At 37.5% G+C, this 20937-nt stretch overlaps 2 protein-coding genes across 2 annotated transcripts; one reads left to right on the plus strand and one right to left on the minus strand.

Annotated features, from left to right (window-relative positions):
- Positions 1-6980: 6980 nt before the first annotated feature.
- LOC145889896 (arylamine N-acetyltransferase 1-like) lies at positions 6981-8887 on the minus strand. The gene is made up of 5 exons (XM_082980946.1): positions 8580-8887; positions 8212-8361; positions 7827-7945; positions 7421-7497; positions 6981-7354 (listed from the first exon to the last, which is right to left on the minus strand). Exons 1-5 carry the CDS (start codon positions 8760-8762, stop codon positions 6981-6983), a joined length of 903 nt encoding a protein of 300 aa, XP_082837072.1. The 5' UTR covers positions 8763-8887.
- Positions 8888-15070: 6183 nt separating this feature from the next.
- LOC145889233 (RNA polymerase II-associated factor 1 homolog) lies at positions 15071-20424 on the plus strand. Its single transcript, XM_082980135.1, has 12 exons — positions 15071-15259; positions 15432-15548; positions 15781-15889; positions 16136-16215; positions 16508-16609; positions 16970-17144; positions 17568-17671; positions 18058-18186; positions 18530-18643; positions 18976-19195; positions 19394-19502; positions 19939-20424. The coding sequence occupies exons 1-12, from the start codon at positions 15210-15212 to the stop codon at positions 20124-20126; spliced, it is 1497 nt and encodes a 498-aa protein (XP_082836261.1). The 5' UTR covers positions 15071-15209; the 3' UTR covers positions 20127-20424.
- Positions 20425-20937: the final 513 nt, after the last annotated feature.

The following is a 20937-nucleotide window of genomic DNA, read 5'->3' on the forward strand; positions in this document are numbered from 1 at the left end:
AGCAGTGTTGGGATCAAGATCCATCTAAACGACCAACGATGATCGAAATCTGTGAGAGATTGCAGCAACTTCTCGACCAGCACAGCCCAGATGTGATCGAGCAACAAGTGGAAGATGTTCTAAAGCAAACAGAAGCTCTCTGCCCAGTCCCGGCCTTAAACCGACCGATTTCACTGCGTCATCTTTGGATGAACCAGTATGTATCAAACCGTAAAACAACTGTCACTCTGAAAAGAAAACGAAGCCAAAGACCTGTTACACTTCCAAGGGCTGGCTTAATGAATTCACATCCAGAAAAGCAATTAGGTATTATAAAAAGCTAGTGAATAAATGTCGTCGGAAAAATAGGTATACAAGTGTTTACTTGTTTTAGAACTTTTCCCAAGCTACAAGGAAAGGAGAGCAACCCCCAACACTCCCGCCCTACCCAAAACTCACGACAGGCAAGAGCAAAAAGGTTTGTAAAAAACACAAATTAAAAAAAAAACGTTTTCCCTATTACAAATAAACCGGTATAATTTACAACTAAACAAAGCAGTAGTAAACTGTAGTTTAAACAACATGACTTTTTCAGAAGTAGAAGTAGCCGGCGTTTTTAGTGACGTCACCAGTGGCCAATCTACTGACGTCACTGCGGAACAAAGTGAAGACATCAAACAGCCGATACCAACGAAACCAGGCACGACCACACGAAAAATTACTTTACAGACCTGTTTTAGAACTTGACCAAGTAATGGAGTTGAGAGTAGAAAATAATTTTCGCCCAATCAAGAATGCTTGTTTTTCAATGACCCACATTAAGTAAATATATATTGTATTGCCCAACCACGTGATCATCGACTCCAAACAAGTTGTACAAAAACCTTTTTCATGCAGAAAACACAGAGGAGGCAGCGATGGCTCAAAAGCAAACAAACTCACAGCTGTCAGTTTCGCCGAAACTATTTCCACACAAAGGTACCAAAGAGTGTCCCGTGTTTTCGTATTGTTTAATCCAGCTTTTACAACATTGTTTTTATGACTTTTAGGCAACGGCCTGTCCGAACATGTCAAATTGCTCTTTATAGCGCAAGTGTATAGGCTGATACAAAGGCCAATAGTCGCAAAATAAATTCTTTTTAGATTCGATGCTCAATGATTCAAAAGGCAAAACCGGAATGAAATTCCTGAAAACAGCTTCATTCTATCGTTTGGCATCAAACTTTTATGAACAACACACAAGAAACCAAGAAAGATTGGAAGGTCTTGCAAGTGTCACTAAAATTTTTTTCTTACGTTGTAAGCCATAAGTCTTGTTTACGCAATTCACTCACCGGTATCACAAAACATTTAGAAATCGTCACCAGTGTTTCCACAAAGAATAAAGATGATGTGAAGTTTATCACTTCTGACAAGGAAAACAACGAATACAAACAACACGAAATCAATGTACAGCGAAAGTCGTCGTCAACACCAGGTTTCTTTTAATTTGAAGTTCCGTATCCAACAGTTTTAACAACAAAACGAAATTGACTTTGGAATGTATTCGCATATACCATAAAAAAAAACCTTCTAATTGTACGTTCGACTTGCAATGTACAGAAAACATCACTGTTTCGACAAGTGTCGACAAGATTGACAATGAAAAGGACTTCTTAGCTGCCTCTGCACTTATTGACAACATCGTTGCACAACGTGAATTGAACACAATGACAAGTTCATTGCACCCTGAAGGTAAACTTTAGAAAAGTTTGGAAATCTGTAAAACCCAACATAAAATCTTGGATAATGTATTTACGGCGTTGCTTGACAGGGACTGCCTTTCCAACTGCTGAAGATAACCCTACTGAACAAAGTCATACCGTTCAATGTGCATCTTTGTTCGATTCAACAACTACGCATCAGGTCGACTTTGAGCAACGACATTCACACAAAGAAGGTAATCAATACATTTTGTATTATTTAACCTGGGCAACGAAAACATATTTTAAAACTGGCCACTTTTCCACACGACCATGACTATCAATTCACGGTAAACCGCGTGTGACTCCGGTCACAAATTCCTTAAAACTTCAAACAAAGGTCCAAGATAAAAATAGAATCACGATTGCAACACTAGAAAGAGAGCTCTCTCTGATTAACAATAGAAGAATTTTTTTTTTACTTCTAATCAAGACCGGAAGGCTCTTAAGTAACTGTAAGTATCTCCATGCAACAACTCCCCATTTGAAATGCACACGCGAGAGAACGGAAAGACTACTCTTTCCTGGTGTCTCCCAATTAAAAAGAGAATCTAAGAGAACCTCAAAAAAAGTCTCCCTGTCCTCTACTCGTCAGCTACATACTATACTACACCAAAAGTTTAAATTTTTGTTTGTACAAGTGTTAACCTCCTTTTATTCAATTAACACAAACGCAAGTTCCTACATCAACAAACAAGCAAACAAAATCCAGTTTAAATTACATTTTATGTACAGTTACTTTTTAGATGTTGTCCGAATTTTACATAATATAGAGTAGGAACGACCAGAGGTTAATTGTGGTAACGTTTTGCTTTTTGTAAAATTGTTTTGAGATTATTTGTTATTGCCACAGATACTGAGCAATCCACGAACATCGATATCCATCCAACATTGCTACCAGACTCTGGCCTTTGTTACTGTTCGTCCGACACCATTAAAGAAATGAACGTAGACATCAAATTTGCCCTGAATGGAAAGCAAAAGCAAATACGTAATTAGCAGAAACAACTAAAAACAGCAAACAAAAATAAGTTGTTTACATTTAATTACAAAACACCTCTAAGAATGTATTGCAAAAAGTTAAATGCGACCAACAAGAATTTCGTGGCCCGGCCTCCTGTCGAAATAAATTCGCAAACCTCCTTGCAAACTTTTAAAAAAAACTAAAAAACGCATTTTCACATATTTGAAATTAACTTGCTTTGGGTCAAGGTACGAAAACAGAGGGCCCTTGTCTGCAACATGCCTTTTGCCCGATAAATTGGTGTCCAACATCTGATGGTAACGGGAAACGGTAACTGTGGTGAAAAAGTATACTGTCAATTCAACTTTTTGTTTAGTACTACAAGAACAACAGCGACAGGAACATAAAGAACAAGAGCAAAAAGGGGAGGAAGGAGAAAAACATCAACAGCAACAACAGCAAGCCCAACAACAAGAAGTGCAACAACAGCAAGCCCAACAACAAGAAGTGCAACAACAGCAAGCCAAACAACAAGAAGTGCAACAACAGCTAGCCCAACAACAAGAAGTGCAAAAACAGCAAGCCCAACAACAAGAAGTGCAACAACAGCAAGTCCAACAACAAGAAGTGCAACAACAGCAAGCCCAGCAACAAGAAGTGCAACAACAGCAAGCCCAACAACAAGAAGTGCAACAACAGCAAGCCCAACAACAAGAAGTGCAACAACAGCAGGCCCAACAACAAGAAGTGCAACAACAGCAAGCCCAGCTACAACAGCAAGCCCAACAACAAGAAGTGCAACAACAGCAAGTCCAACAACAAGAAGTGCAACAACAGAAAGTCCAACAACTATTAGTGCAACAACAGCAAGTCCAACAACAAGAAGTGCAACAACAGCAAGCCCAACAGCAAGAAGTGCAACAACAAGAAGTGCAACAACAGCAAGCCCAGCAACAACAGCCAGCCCAACAACAGGAAGTGCAACAACAGCAAGCCCAACAACAAGAAGTGCAACAACAGCAAGTCCAACAACAAGAAGTGCAACAACAGCAAGCCCAACAACAAGAAGTGCAACAACAGCAAGCCCAACAACAAGAAGTGCAACAAAAGCAAGCCAAACAACAAGAAGTGCAACAACAGCAAGCCCAGCAACAAGAAGTGCAACAACAGAAAGTCCAGCAACAAGAAGTGCAACAACAGCAAGTCCAACAACAAGAAGTGCAACAACAGCAAGCTCAGCAACAAGAAGAACAAAAACAGCAAGCCCAACAACAAGAAGTGCAACAACAGCAAGCCCAACAACAAGAAGTGCAACAACAGCAGGCCCAACAACAAGAAGTGCAACAACAGCAAGCCCAGCTACAACAGCAAGCCCAACAACAAGAAGTGCAACAACAGCAAGCCCAGCAACAAGAAGTGCAACAACAGCAAGCCCAACAACAAGAAGTGCAACAACAGCAAGCCCAACAACAAGAAGTGCAACAACAGCAAGCCCAACAACAAGAAGTGCAACAACAGCAAGCCCAGCAACAAGAAGTGCAACAACAGAAAGTCCAACAACTATTAGTGCAACAACAGCAAGTCCAACAACAAGAAGTGCAACAACAGCAAGCCCAACAACAAGAAGTGCAACAACAAGAAGTGCAACAACAGCAAGCCCAGCAACAACAGCCAGCCCAACAACAGGAAGTGCAACAACAGCAAGCCCAACAACAAGAAGTGCAACAACAGCAAGTCCAACAACAAGAAGTGCAACAACAGCAAGCCCAACAACAAGAAGTGCAACAACAGCAAGCCCAACTACAAGAAGTGCAACAACAGCAAGCCCAACAACAAGAAGTGCAACAACAGCAAGCCCAGCAACAAGAAGTGCAACAACAGAAAGTCCAGCAACAAGAAGTGCAACAACAGCAAGTCCAACAACAAAGAAGTGCAACAACAGCAAGCTCAGCAACAAGAAGAACAAAAACAGCAAGCCCAACAACATGAAGTGCAACAACAGCAAGCCCAGCAACAAGAAGTGCAACAACAGCAAGCCCAACAACAAGAAGTGCAACAACAGCAAGCCCAACAACAAGAAGTGCAACAACAGCAAACCCAGCAACAAGAAGTGCAACAACAGCAAGCCCAGCAACAAGAAGTGCAACAACAGCAAGCCCAGCAACAAGAAGTGCAACAACAGCAAGCCCAACAACAAGTAGTGCAACAACAGCAAGCCCAGCAACAAGAAGTGCAAAAACAGCAAGCCCAACAACAAGGAGTGCAACAACAGCAAGCCCAGCAACAAGAAGTGCAACAACAGCAAGCCCAACAACCTTTCGATGGTCTCTGTTGCGGAATGGCCATTTGTTGCTCTGAGTTCTTTGGAGTAATCGGTCGATCGTGTTTGTTTGAAAAGAATTGATGGTCAGGTTACCTAACAAATACGGCAACTATTCGATGTGCTTGTTGTTTAGCGTTATTTAACTGCAAATGCTGAATTCCTTTTGTCTGATATTAACCATGCAGGAAAAGTGACACTAACTGTGGGTCAGTAACATTTGTGCATATTTTTACCCCATAGCGAACAAAGCGGATACTATATTTTCATATCTTGAGTGTGTTGCATTTGTGATTGGATTCATTTGAATCCTGTGTGCCATGTGATGAGATTTAGCGGGTTCATCTCAACTTGCTATACAGCGACAGAAAATGTTTAGCGGGAAACAGACTTCAGAACCGCTTCAATGGACCATTTTAGTAAAATAAAATTTCCTAAAAAAAAAGTAAGCGAGCCTGGTGACTTTGTGATGGCAAGTTTTTTTCTCTTTTCTTCATTCATTTTTCTTTTTAGCATCAACTCTGAATCTATTTTACGAATTCGGTCTCTGCCAGGGTGGTTCCCAAAAAATTTAAGTTTTTGCCTTTGATGTGAATACAAGCGATGCTGGTTTGTCGAAAAAACTTTTTCATGAGTTTGAAAATAATCACGTTCAGCTTTGAAGTCGGTGTATTCATAGCATGGTTGTGTTGTGAAATTGTACAGCATATTCAAACCTTTGCGCGGTATTTGAGCATATTCCTCCGCCATTCTCCTGACAAATCAACTGTTACACAAGCTACACCACAGCATAATTTTAGCAATCTATTTTAATTGCAATGTTGTTTTGACAACAGATGGTAAAACGTTGGGATGTGTTTATTTAATAAAAGACGAATGTTTTAATTTTTGATGGAGGGATGAGAGGTTTAAAAAGACGAATAGAAAAAACCATGCTTGATGTGTATTTCACTATTTCACTTAAAAGGACACAATTCAATTTGTCTTTAAAGCTTAAAAACAAATTTGTCCAAATAGGTTAAATGTTCGCAGGACCAGGTCTGTTTGTTGTGGGTAGCATGCATGCCTACTGTGCTTGCAATAATCTCCAATAGAGCTGATCGTAAAGCATTCTGAGAGGCCAATAATACATTTGTAGAAACTACAGTATGAGCAGTGGTACAGGATATTACAGACATATGTACTAACAAGCTAAATATTACTCATAGCTACAAGTTTGGTCATGCCATAACTAAATCACGCAGAGAAAAAAAGTTAAAAGTAAACTTAATGTGTGACAGTGTGCGCCAAAATATGCTGATGTTTTCCAACTTACCTCGACAATTTTCTTGTAAATGTGATTCAAGTCCAGTCTCCCCTTCTCGCCACCAAACAAATTGAGATTCTCAAACGGAATAAAAGCGGTTGCAATCTTTTAAAATTTAGATACCGTATTTACTTATAAGGTTTTTAACCTACCGTTTGTATGGATTATAATCGAGGGCGGCTTACATTATTTAATGTCACGCCGATGTTTTGTCTACGTTCTGTGTTTTAATAAAATTTACCATCAACTCGCTCCATCAGAACAATACGTTTTATCGCCCATGGCGTATCAGACAATTTTAAACGACAGATTTGTTGCAAATTATTGTTGTAGGACAACTAAGTTCAACTTGAACATTTTCGACCTATCTGGAAAGCGTCGCATGCGGCTTACAATCGAGTAAATACGGTATGCACTCCACAAGATTGCATGATAACTTTTCTTTCTGCGGGATGGCCATCGTTGGTTGTTAAAGACGAATACAAGAAATATTTTTTCTAATGTGCTTCGGCGATATTTGTGACATATTTATTTCCATGTCAAATGTTCCATTAAAGAGTTATTGCAAGTAGTAGGGCGCAAACATCACACTGATTGAAGTGGTAAATTTGAATATATGTGCAGAATGAAATAAACTGGAGCTGCCTTAATTACTATAAACTGCTATATTCATTGTGATTTTGGTTGAAAATCCTCAGGGGTTTTTAATTTAAACCGATCTATAATGACGTCATCTATTTCGTCACCGGACACCATGGTCTTTTTTCTTTTCATCATCAACTCTAAATCTATTTTAATAAAGTCGGTCTCTGCCAGGGTGGTTCCACATAAATTGAAGCTTTTGCCTTCAAAGTGAATACAAGAGATGCTGTTTTGTCGAAAATAGCTTTTCTCATCACTTTGGAAATACTCATATTCAGCTTTGAAGTCGGTGTATTCGTAGTAGGGTTGTGTTGTGAACTTGTACAATATATTCCAACCTTCTGCGCGATATTTTGAGCTCTTGTAACATGGGTTGCAGTCTGATGCTTGTATGCCGTTACCTATGAAATATGAATGTTCAAAATTTGTGATGTGTTTGTGCAAGAGAAACGTTTTTCTACACTCACCTTCTGCATCCACCTGGTTTAACCACTTGCTATCAAGGTAGAAAGAATTTTCATCGTCAGAATTTACTCGGCGAAGCCTGCAGAGTAAATTTAATGTTGGAGCCATAAAACGTTTGGTTTAAAGAAAATCGTGTTTGTAACAACAAAATTTAAACTCCAGGCAATGCTTACACTTAATTATAGAGACATACTAAAACCAAGTAGGTACAGCTACATAAGTGTGGACCCCCCAAAAACGTATGCATTTTCCCGCTATTCCTCATACCTTTTTATACAATAGTCCGTTATTTGTAAGGAATGTTGCAACATGAATGTGAAATTTGTGAGCGAATAACTAAACTTTTAAAGCTTGTTGCATTTCGGGGAAATTTTCGAAAGCGTATCTGGATTTTAGCATGAACTTTGCCTGAATATTCCGTTAGGTTGTTCTTGTTCGATGTGTTCTTTTAGTGCGATTGGATAAAAACACGTATGTTGTCCGAAACCTGCGTCGCACAAAAACTTTTCTCCGCCTTCGAGCGAAACCTGAATGAATATCAGTATACTGTAAGCACGGATGTCCTCAGAAACATTTTCGGGTTAAGGGATAAAAAGGTTATTTTTGTGTTTTCGCCAAATGCCGCCTTGTCTCCCCCTTGCGGACTACATATTTTAGTACTAATTTACTCTTTGGGGAATTGCAGAAACATACCATTATCAAAAGTTTACCAGCACATATTTTATCATAATTTAGTAAAAACGCAACAAGTAATAACATAATGTTTTTTTGCATTAAAGCGTGTTTGACTCACCAACAGGAGCAAATGACTCTTCACGATGTCAAACTCGTCCTCACTTGTCATGTAAACCTGACTTTGAAGAATTTTCACATTGAACTTGAGTTGCCGAAGCAACCAACAGAACAATGCGTTTATTTCGCAGCAAATTCCACCGCTCTTCATCTTTATACCAGGACATGTTACAAAATCAGATCAATCATATGTATTTTGTGCAAAAAAATAACTCCCCCAAACAAACAATGGCGAAAAGAAATAAAATAATTGGTTTCCGTTAAAACCCTAAAGGTTAGCAGGTCGTAAGTCAATAAAAATATTCCAGTCGAATGCAAGGAAACGTTTACAACTACAATACATGTTTTACTCATTTTCCAATTCATTACCTCGACAATTTTCTTGTAAATCTGATTCAAATCCAGTCTCCCCTTCTCGCCACCAAACAAATTGAGATTCTCAAAAGGAATTTTACACAAATGAGCCGATTGCAATCGTTTCAAATTCTCCAAACTCGGTTCCAAATCACTTTCTTCTATTCCCAAACGTTTTAGGTAATTCCCCACATCCATGACAGAGGCAACAGTAAACACGAAATTCTGATCGTTTTTAAGTTTGCAGTCTTAGTTGCAAAGAAGCTTCAAATTCAAGTCTGACATTAGGATGTTGCCATTTCACTTTGCATTTGTACAAAGAAGGCCCTTGTAAGCCTCTAACCACCACGATGCATCTGCTCAAAAGAAGCCGGGTTCATAAAAAAGGCTGCAGATCACCTCAAATTAATTGCCAGAATAACAAACTCTTCCACAAAATAAATTTGATGACAATGTATCTGTTTTGCTTCAATATTCAGCTGAAGTTCAATTTACTTTAGTACTCATGTGCGCATGTACGTAACGCTGGTCTGAATACACTCACAATCTGATTTGCGGCGTTTTAGAGCAGGTACGCTTCCTCGTGTTAATATTTAACTGTGACCAACGCGCAAACGCCCTGGAGCTGTTTTACTCAACCCTTTTCCCTATCTTGGTCACGCCTATTTGGTTTTTGTGTTCAAACACTTTTTATACCCAGCATTGCTGCCCACTTAAAAACAGCGTCATGGTCCACTGGTTAAAAGCATGACGATCCTAGAGCGATGTCCCCCAAACTATTTTGGTTGGCGATTTGCTTGTGTTAATAACTACGCCAAAACTGTAACAACAATTATATTCAGTGCAAACGTCAACAAGCAATTGTTTTGTACATAAGCTACCACATACCACGTAAAGCGCAACAAATAATTACACGCAAAAGCACAATGTATCTTTGACTTTCAACATTTAAATTCCCACATCTGATTATATTTTACGAACAATAGACGATTTAGTAAATCTGTCTTACAGATCATGCAGCTGGCGTATAACTGCGGGAAAATATTTCACTGTGATGTAGGCTTAAAATCTGCTGGAGGTTTCAACCTAAACCGATTGATGATGACGTCATTTGTTTCGTCACTGGTCAAAGTGGTCTTGTTTCTTCTCAGGAGCAACTCCGTATCTCTTTTGACGAATTCGGTTTCTGTCAGGGTGGTTCCCCACAAGTTGCAGATTTTTCCACAGTGGTAATTTGAGGTGAAGCTGTTTTGCCGAAAAAAGCTTTCTTCGTCAGTTTGAAAATAATCGTACTCGTCTTTGAAGTCGGTGTATTCGTAGCAGGGTTGTGTCGTTAACTTGCACAATATATTCCAACCTTCTGTGCGATATTTTGAACCCTTGTAATATGGATTGCACTCCGATGCCTCGGTGACGTTACCTATGTAGAGCAAAAAATATTATTTCGGTATCTTTTTTGAAAACTGTTTCACATGTTTTTATTAAATCATGTGTATTTTGCGCAAAAAAACAACTACGCAGATGAACAAAACCCAATAAATAACATGGGCACCGATAAAACCATAAAGGTTATCAAGTCAGGCGCCCAATGTAACTCACCTTCTGCATCAATGTGGTTCAGCCACTTCTCTTCAAAGTATAATGTATTTTCATCGTCAACATTCGCTCGGCGAAGTCTATTAAAATATAATGTTGGTGTAAAAAATCTTTGCAGTTTTTGGAACAATATTTTGTTCATGAAAGCTCGTTCTAATTGAGTATTTTTGCAAAATGCCTGCGTGGAATTTTTACTATAACTGACTGACCTGAAGATTCCGTTAGGTTGTTCTTGTTCGATGTTTTCTTTCATTGCAATTGGATGAACACACGTGTACTGACCGAAACCTGCATCCGCCAAGTATCTTTCATCATCATCAAATCTAACCTAAATGAAAATGTGCACAAAAGTTATTAGGCTACAATAATTTACTGAATAAGCACAAAAAAGGAAAAGAAATCAACAAAACAACAGTAAATGATGCATTTTTATCTTATCTTTTCCATGTTTCTCATCGCTTCCAACCGTTATAGGTGGCAGGTTTTTAGTTGTGTGTTGTGAGGTAGTGATGAGCCTTTTCATTTTAAAAACCCACTTCCTGTATTGTTATTTACAGACACTGTAGAAGCTTTTTGTTAAAATCGATGATCGTTTTAGATAGAATTTATTTATCGAGTTAATAAAACGTGTTTGACCTACCAGAAGAAACAGATGACTTTTGAAGAAAAAGAAATCGTCCTGATTTGTGTTGTAAACTTGACTTTGAATAATTTTGACATTGAACTTGAGTTTTCGTAGCAACCAAGAGAACAATGCGTTTATTTCGCAGCATATTCCTCCGCCTTTCTCCTGGAATATAAACAGACGGTTACACAATCTATACCACATCATAATGCCAGCAATCTGCCTTAAGTTGCACTAGTGGTTTGACAACATTAACCATACAGTTTTGTTAATTTTATTATTTAATATACTGTTGTTTAATCAGAAAAAAAAATTCGATTGTGATATTTCTTATTTGTTGTGGAGCCTGTGGTCCAAGAAAACACAAGGCCCGATAATAAACAATAATGTGATGCCTATGTTTTAACTAAAAACAAATGAATTTCACCTAGAAACGAAATTACTTGCACTTACCTCGATAATTTTTTTGTAAATGTGATTCAAGTCCAGTCTCCCCTTCTCGCCACCAAACAAATTAAGATTCTCAAAAGGAATTTTACACAAATGAGCTGATTGCAATCGCTTCAAATTCTCCAAACTCGGTTTTAAATCACATTGCTCTATTCCCAAACGTTTTAGGTAATTCCCAACATCCATGACCGGGGAATCCAAATGTTGTAGAATTAAAGGTAAGTCTATAAGTCTGACCTGTCCTTTGATGAAGGAAAAACGTTTGTCCTGTTATGCAAATAAGCTTCCAACTGCTATTATGAATAAACTTGAATCTAGAGAAACGAAGGGAATAGATTGCCTGTAATACTAAACTATCTTACTGGCTGTAGAACGAAATAACAAACTGAAACTCACATAACATCACAGCAGATTTAACAACAATTTATATCTGCTCAGCTCATGTATTTGCTAAGGTTCGGTCATAATCCCCACATACAAATGCATTTATTATAATGCTGGTATGACCAGGTTAACTAAAAACGTTAAAGTGACTGCGCCCTTCTGCAGCTTCTTACGTTATTTTCTAGCTTGCTTGACCAACGAGATGTTTACCTTTGACCAACACAGAAATGCCCCGAAGCACCATAGACTCGCCGCCGGGTTGAATTGTTGTTTGAGTTTGAGGGCTTTGATACGCTTGCCTGCTTGTCTGTGTGAAAGCAGTTGTAGTCCCCTATAATCTGAAGGAAAGGCACGCTGTCGCCTGTAAGATGGCTTATGCGTTTCTTAAACATGATGGCCATGTTGGTGTGTCAAGACGACGACAACACTGATAACAATGTGGTATTGCGATATATTGTAATAGCTCTACTTTCTTCTATAATGTTCCAATGAAATGATATTGCAATATTAAACATCACCCTTATCCATGTAGCAAATATAAATGCACAGTTACTTTGTATATTTTTTGATTCATTTGACCCACACTGGACAAAGCTGAAACTGGAAGTTGCTTAGGTCACTATAAACAGCCGTGTTCATTGTGATTTTGGCCTAAAACCCTCAGTAAGTTTTAGTCTGAACCGATCTATAATGACGTCATTTATTTCGTCACCGGACACCATGGTCTTTTTCCTTTTCATCATCAACTCTGATTCTATTTTGACAAATTTGGTCTCTGCCAGGGTGGTTCCCCACAAATTGAAATTTTTTCCTCGAAGGTGAACACACGCGATGCTGTTTTGTCGAAAAAAGCTTTCTTCGTCACTTTGGAAATATTCATAATCAGCTTTGAAGTCGGTGTATTCGTAGCAGGGTTGTGTTGTGAACTTGTACAATATATTCCAACCTTCTGTGCGATATTTTGAACTCTTGTAACATGGGTTGCAGTCTGATGCTTGCAAGACGTAACCTGTGTTATGTGTATGTAGAAACTACTAAGATATTGTTTTTGCTAGTGGTGTTGTTTACCTTCTGCATCAACTTGGTTCAGCCACTTGTCTTCAAGGTAGAAAGTATTTTGGTTATCGGCATTCACTCGTCGAATCCTGTGTAGTTAAAATGTGGGATTAAAATCTTTTACACAAACACGATACATGTTCTCCAATGTTTTACAGCCAAATGTTGTTTGCAATATATCAAAACGAAATGAAGCAACAACGTGACAATGTCACAAGAAATCATCCTGGTATTTCTTTGCAATTGCGTCCAAGTGACTGTTGGCAATTTATGTGGAATTTAACAAAAAGTATTAAGTTTATAAGCTATTCACCAAGCTTTGCAAGTTTGGGTAATTTCGGCGCCTGTTGCGCAGTCATTTACACTTTGTTAAGTCTATGTGGAATTCATGACGTAAGTTATTACGCAACAAACATGTTTAAATAAACATAAGTCGATGTTAAACCGGCGCATTATCGAATTTGTATTAACCAAGCTTTGACCTTTATTATGATCTGACTTTAAAATAAACGGCACGTTACGCATAATATTTCTCAAACGAATAATATTTGTCAGGGCTTTTTCCTGACCTGAAAACTCCGTTAGGTTGTCCTTGTTCGATGTTTTCTTTCAATGCGATTGGATAAAAACACGTATGTTGTCCGAAACCTGCGTCGGCCAGAAACCTTTCCCCGTCTTCGAACGTCACCTGAGTAAACGTTACAAGTGCAACTTACTAAAGACTACACAAAATATTAAATTGTGAAAAGTATTTTATTGCCTGAAAATTATCAGGCTACATTTATTTATTGCAAGCCCCCAAAAAGAAAAACAAATATAAAAGCTGTAATTACTTAAAACGTGTTTTCAAAAAGAAACGACTTAATAAGAGTAAAACGTGTCCACTCACCAACAGAAGCATGTGACTTTGCTGGAAAAAGTTGTCCTCATTTGTCTTGTAAGCTTGACTTTGAATAATTTTGACATTGAACTTAAGTTGTCGCAGCAACCAACAAAACAATGCGTTTATTTTGCAGCATAATCCCCCGCCATTCTCCTGATAAATCAACAGATTTGCCATTTTCGAGTTCTTTTTTCGAGGAAATTTCGATTTTCGAGGAAATTTCGAGTTCCAAATTTCAATTTTATCTGATATATTTGGTGCCTGAAGGTGTGGACAGTTTAGTTTACCCGTTTCCAACTTACCTCGACAATTTTTTTGTAAATATAATTCAAATCCAGTCGCCCCTTCTCGCCACCAAACAAATTGAGATTCTCAAACGGAATTTTACACAAATGAGCCGACTGCAATCGCTTCAAATTCTCCAAACTCGGTTCCAAATCACTTTCCTCTATTCCCAAACGTTTTAGGTAATTCCCCAGATCCATGACAGAGGCACCAGCAAAATTCAAAAGTTGAATTAAAGGTAAGTTTGCAATGATTTCAAGGTCCTTTGTCAAAAAAAACAATAATATAAACCACTTGCGATTCTGCACTAACCCATTTTGGAAAGGCGGATATCTTATAGATTTCCTGTAATACTAAAATCTCCCACTGGCAATGGAACGCGAAACACCAAACTCATAGATATAAAACCGCATAACAATTAACTCCATTGCTTACACATGCATTTTGTGAAGTGGAATCTGAAGACTTTACAAAGAAATACATATTTAACTGCAGGATCGTTTTCAGTCACTAAAGCTTCACAATTTAAATCTGTCTGTCGCTCACTACAAAGCATTATTGGCTTTTTTACTAGTAAATTTACCTACAATTTATATCTGTTCTTCTTGTCAATCCTCTGTTGAATCTGTTCACGGATCAGCCGAAATTCAATTCTATCCTCTCATATACGAATGCACGTAAAGCAAATGTGACTGGACTACGTTCCCACATGTGTCCTTCTGAAGCAATCAGCCTCCGACTTCGAGAAAAAAGGACGACCAAGTATGTTTAGAAAATAGGAATTCATCGAGCGTAAAGTTCAACGTCCCGTGTACAGAATGCCATTGTTAGGTCAGATCTACGTTTACATTCGGCGCTTCTCACGAAATCGTTGACTTTCCACTCGTGCCAAGTCGTTACACAACTGAGATAATGCACAGATAATGCACAGTATATACCTGCTAAATTCGACAACGATGACGGTGTAAAAAAGGTGATCCCCGAAATCAGGTTACAATCCATTTGAGGTTACATCGACTAAACTATTTTTAAACTAAGTTCCTTCTTGGGCTTCTTTGTCTAAATCTAAACCAACTTCAAACATAAGATTATGGTTACTTTTATAACATAGAAATCTTAAAAATTTAAACCTTTTAGAAATGATCTTTTTTCATGAATGTGTGTGAAACATACTTTAAAATCAACAACTGCGTTTCATTTACACATTGTTTTTATTTTACAATTAGATTGTTTTTATTGTTTGCAAAACATAAATAATCAACGGGGCCTACATTAAAAGCTGAATCTAAACGTTGTATCAAAGACAAAATAGCAGAAAATAAACCATATTATGTTTCACGAATAATTGTTGGACTTTTCATGTGTAATGGCACCCACAGTCCAAAAACCTGGTCAACGGACTGACGAAAAACACAGGTTTGTTAAAGTAGGAAATTAGAGAAAATTATCAGAATAAGTGAAATTTATCTTTAATAAATTTCTAATTTGTCAGTTTTAAACATAGTATTTGTTTGTTTTGGGCCTTTGTTAAAGGTAGCGAAGGCAGATGTTTTATTCACAATATTTCAAATATGTTCATAATTTTTAGGTCAAGAACATCTGTGGAAAGAGCAAGTGGTCTCATAACGAGGGTAAAATATTGCAACACACTGCCAGATATTCCGTTTGACCCAAAGTTTATTAAATATCCATTCGATGCTAACAGGTTTGTGAAGCAAATTCAGTCCATAGTATAGAAAAACATTGATGTTTTACACCTGCAGTATCTGAATATGATATTTGAATTCAAAATTGATAATAGTTTTGCATTCATATTGTTTGTAAAACCATTAATATTTCTAATGTTTATAAGTACAGAAGTCTAATCCGAATTCTCTCCCATGTGTTAAGATTATGAGTTTTAATGCAAGTCTGATTTTTACAATATTTTTCAACAGGTTCGTGGAATACAAACCGACATCTTTGGAAAAACTCCATAAAACTGAACTTCACACAGATCATGACCTCGGAGTTGTTATCGACCTAATCAATCCAAACACGTACAAGGTATACACAGCATGTCCTGCCAAGCTGTTTCTTCAGTAATCCTTGCAATTGTAGCAAAATGAATGCTTGTTGAATTTTTTTACCACACCTTCTTCTTGTTTACTAAGGGTCTCTGGTTGACTTTGCAAAGATGGTTTTATGTATATATATACAGGCAAACAACATCTCGTGGCATGTTACACAAACATCAAAAAGGCAAACTTGGACCTTTGTTTGTTAAAACTATCAAGATTTTGTTGATTTCAGGTTGACAGAAACGTTTGGTTGGATCCAGCAGATGAAGCATTACTCGAAGAAGATCTGCCTGCTCCTCAAGATTCGAAACGGTTTGAACATCCTTTATTTTGCGTTTTGAGACGTTGCTGTTTTCTTTTTAAGTTTAATTAATTCTTTTAAAGTAGACCATCTTGTTACCTGAACATATTGTTAGTGCATTTTTTTTGTTATTACTGTACTTTATAGCTAAGCGAAATGGCCAAATTAATTATTGAGCTACAGAGTGTAGTGCAAACTGTTTCAACCTGCAATGTCTCATCAGTGCTACATCGCATATATACTAATAACAGATCCATTCCACACATTTTTGTATCTAATAAAATGCCTCAATTATTTTATCAGATCAAAGCAACACAGCAAGAATGTTTCGTGGCTGAGAAGAAGTGAGTACATTTCACAGGAATTTAACAGATATGGAGTCTCAGCTGTTAACATTGAAACAAGGTATATGTGTATATAAATATTAATTGTGTTTTATGGAAATCATTTGGGAGTTTTTCCTTAAAATCTTCAGAGAATAATATGATGAAATCAGTTTGTCTTTAGCAACCATTTTTGCTAAATACTGCTCATGCATTTTGGGTGGTATACAACAATGTTTCCTAACCAGTGGGTTATGATTTTCTTGTTTGGGAGAGGGTGGGGCTTTCTTTTGCTGATTGTTTTGTCAAACTCACTGCATAACTTTCATGATAAATACTGTAATGCATTAATTATGAAGCACACATCTAAATCCAAACAATATTTCCGCTGGGTGCCCATTTTTTGTAATACAGCTCCCCCAACCCAAAAAATATTTTCTAGAATTGGTGGCGGTGTTAAAGATTTATTCAAGCAAGAGGAAATGTACAAGGACCGAGATGGACAAATCGCCTCGATACAAAAAACTTTCGAAGACGCAAAACAGGAGATTACGAAACATTACAGCAAACCCAATGTTTATCCTGTGGAAGTTCTGCCTGTTTATCCTGACACTAAGGTGGTACAAACTGAGATGATTTAAAGTTGAATTTCCTGCCAATTGTTTTTGTACTTAAATAACAGTTAAAATCTCATTTTTATTCGTTTTTGGTTTGTTGTCTTGTGGTTAAAAATTGCCCAAGTCATAAGTTTATTGCTATTATAGTGTAAATTATATGTATATAGTATGTGCAACAAAATATATATTGAATAGTGCATTAAGTAGGTTTTAATGAAATGGTCAAACATTATTATTCCTTTGTATTTACAGTCTATCACATGAGTTTAAAATAGGTAGATCTATCTAATCCATACATGTTCATTCTGTGATTGCAACTAATTATTTAAAAAGATAGTTTACATATAAATGTACCACCTGACAAAAATGATGAGTCATACAGTATGAGTTTTGTTTGTTTGACATTTTCTTTCTTTATTGCAGATGTGGCAACATCCAAGTGCTCAGGTGATCTTTGACACAGATCCTGCAATTCCTGGAAAATCACAACAAGAGCAAACTGAGGAAATGTCACAAGCCATGATCAGGTATTTTTTTGCAAACACTGTCATAATATATTCTCTAAGAAAATATCCATTGATGGAATGTCACAAACGTATGTGATAAAGCCTATGAACAAAAAAAAATGCCATTGTTAACATAAAATTAAAATTGTTGTGTTGATGTTGTTGTGGAAAAGTATCTTGATTTAAGTTGAAACTGACATGATTTAATTGTTTGCTTCTGGACTGTATTTGTGTTTAATACAGAGAGGAAGTAAACTTTGCCTGTACTTTACTGGTTTGACATTTGGTGCACATCATGTACAGGTGCACATTTAATTTGCAGGTGCACATTTAGTGCACATTTGGTGCACCGGGGATGGGAGAACGAAAGTAATAAAGGTTTCTAACATTCCATTATTTATTCACAGAGGAATGGTTGACGAGGAGGGCGATCAGTTTGTCGCTTACTTCCTTCCAACTCCTGAAACTCGTAAGAAGAGGAAGCGGGATGTGGAGGAGGGCTGGGATTACGACCCAGAAGAAACTTACGACTACAAGTGGGTGTTGTGGACTATTCAAATTCTTATAATCCTAAGTTGCCAAGAAACTTGGTATTAAGTTAATGTTCAATCTGCAAACTGGCTTAACCTAAACCTAATACCATATCATGGCAGTTCTGCAAATTGTGTTCTTTGAATAAAAAAAATGTGGATCTTAAACTTAAACTAAATAAGTTTATGTGGTGTGTTGGGTTACATCTGAACTGACACACAAATAAATACGTTTGTACTACCAATATGTATATATATATAACTAGACTTGTATAACTACAATACAATATACATTATCTTATAAAGCACCAAACCTGTAATTAATGGTTGTTGTTACTTATTATTAAAGACTTGCACGGGAGTACAACTGGAATGTGAAAAACAAAGCATCTAAAGGTTATGAAGAAAACTTCTACTTTGTTTTCCGTGAAGACGGAGTGTTTTACAACGAACTTGAAACAAGGTAAAATGTCAAATATACATCTGTTAACTGAAAAGATTTCCAACTATGTAACAAATTGTGCACGGCTTGTTTTAGTATTTCGGTACAGGTCATATTGCAGTGTTGACTGCTTTTTTGTTTGTTTGTAAATTAATTGCTTGTAAACTATCCATTTTCATTGCAGTACTACTAATTAGCAACATTTCAAGACCATGAGTATCATTTTAGCACAAATACTGATACAGTGGCTGCCATGAACAGTGTGCAATACAGGTGTTTCTTGCTGTAAAAAGTATTAATTGCGTTGTTATGTGTGGTCCAAAAACTCATGTGATTTTTGTCGATTCTTCCAGGGTTCGTCTGAGCAAGCGGAGAGCTAAAGGGGGAGGAGGGGTCCAGTCAGCAACCAACGCTGTGCTCGCAGTTCGTCATCGTGAGTTAAACGAACAGGAGGTTGCTGCTCAGGAGATGCGCAGGATCCAGCTTGAACCGTTGGAGCCGGATGAGGAAGATGAGGAGGAGGATGATGGAGAGAAGGAGGAAGGAAATGAAGAGGAAAATGTTGAAGAAAACGTGAGTGTGTGGATGTTGATGCCAAAGTGAATGAAGATGTTTTTCGCATCAATACCAAAAAGCAACATTTCATAACTTTAAAATTTAAAATATTATGATTTTGGTTTGTCTGTACTTAATTTAAACCTATTAGGCACAGGAGGTAATTAACAAATTCAATCCAATATCATCTGATTTGTTTTTATTACGACTCTTCAGGATGAGGAGATGGCAAAAGAGGAAGATGGTGAAGAAGCGGGATCAGATGATGATGAGGAGGAAAGAGTGGAAGGTGAAACTGAACAGGAAAAGGTTGAATCTTCATCAGGTAAATTTTGATGTTGAAATATTTCGTGTCATTTTTTGCTAAACTTTTTTAGTAAGCTACAGACTGTTTGACCTAACATGTCTTATCAATGAAGCTATGGTCTGTGACTTATAACGATCTTGTCACAGTTGAACAGTCAACCAAGACTTCCACTTTGTGGTCACCATGCAGTTGTCCTCAACCATTAGGCACTAATACCCATCAAAGCTACAGTTATGAGACCTAATAGGTCTATATGTGGCCATGTCTGCAGCCACTGGTGTAGAGTACGGGGGTGCAGGGGTGCCACGCACCCCCGACCTTTTCTAAATTTAACCACACAATTGCATCACCTCCTTTCGGCAACTGCAGCAAAGATATCTTCTGGCAGAAGATCAATTCCGATTAATTATCTTTAAATGATCTAAGACATGAAAATTTCTGCCGCATTTTTCAGATGAAGATGCTCAGAGTGAAGTGGAGGAGCAGGCTGGATCCGATGCTTCCTCTTCCTCTGCTGAAGAGGAAGAAGCTCCTGGTCAGGAACAAGAAGAGTCATCAGCTGATGAGGAAGGGGCTGCATCCGAAGGACACGCTGACGAGGATGAAATATTTGGAAGCGGCTCTTCATCAGACTCTGACTGAATCTTGCATCAAACTTGTCGTGTTAAACGCAGAAGAAATCAAGGTTTTTATGCTGGGGTTCCTGAGGAGTGATTGAGGAATTTTGAGGCCAATTCTCTGTTAACATTTTCTTATTGCTCTTGCGACCAAAGCTTGTTTTCTTATTGATTTCTGGTTGTAGATAAGCATGAGTAACTCTGCTGAAGGCAGTTCGACTGCATGGCAGGCTTTAAACTTTAGAAAATAAACCAAAATGTTGTTTTCTAAATGCTGCTATACATTTGATGAATATTTTGTATCAAATAAAATAACGTTTTGAGAGAAAGTTTTAGTGTGAATTTTTTAATAGCAGTTAAACGTTGAGATGTCGGTTACAGATAAATCCACAAACCAAACATTCCCCGCTGTCTAGATTGGTATGTAAATTCCTATGAAGATTTTAGTTGGCATGTGACACACTGCTATGTAGGGTTACAAAGGAAAGATCGAATTTACTGGAAAAAAGTAACCGTTGCGTTTTTGAAAACAAGATGAGATTTTTAAAATAAGTGAATAAATTTAAAAAAATTTTTTATTGTTGTTTTGGATACACAACCTGTTCTTGCCCAAACATTGTACTGGCAAGAATTTGTTTGTATCAAACAAGCCATTCCTACATATGGGAAAGTTTCAGGAAAGAGTTGCATCATAACTTTTCCAGTTGCTAGTATAGTACTTCATACATGCTGACTAAACATACCATTTATCAATTGCACTGATTGCATACCCAGGAGTAAGAGATGCGACATTGTTTACTTTAACCTGAAGGAATTTCCATTGCAAAGCTGGTTTC

The sequence above is a fragment of the Ascidia mentula genome, chromosome 2 (assembly GCF_947561715.1).
Source record: "Ascidia mentula chromosome 2, kaAscMent1.1, whole genome shotgun sequence".
NCBI classification, from domain to species: Eukaryota; Metazoa; Chordata; class Ascidiacea; order Phlebobranchia; family Ascidiidae; genus Ascidia; species Ascidia mentula.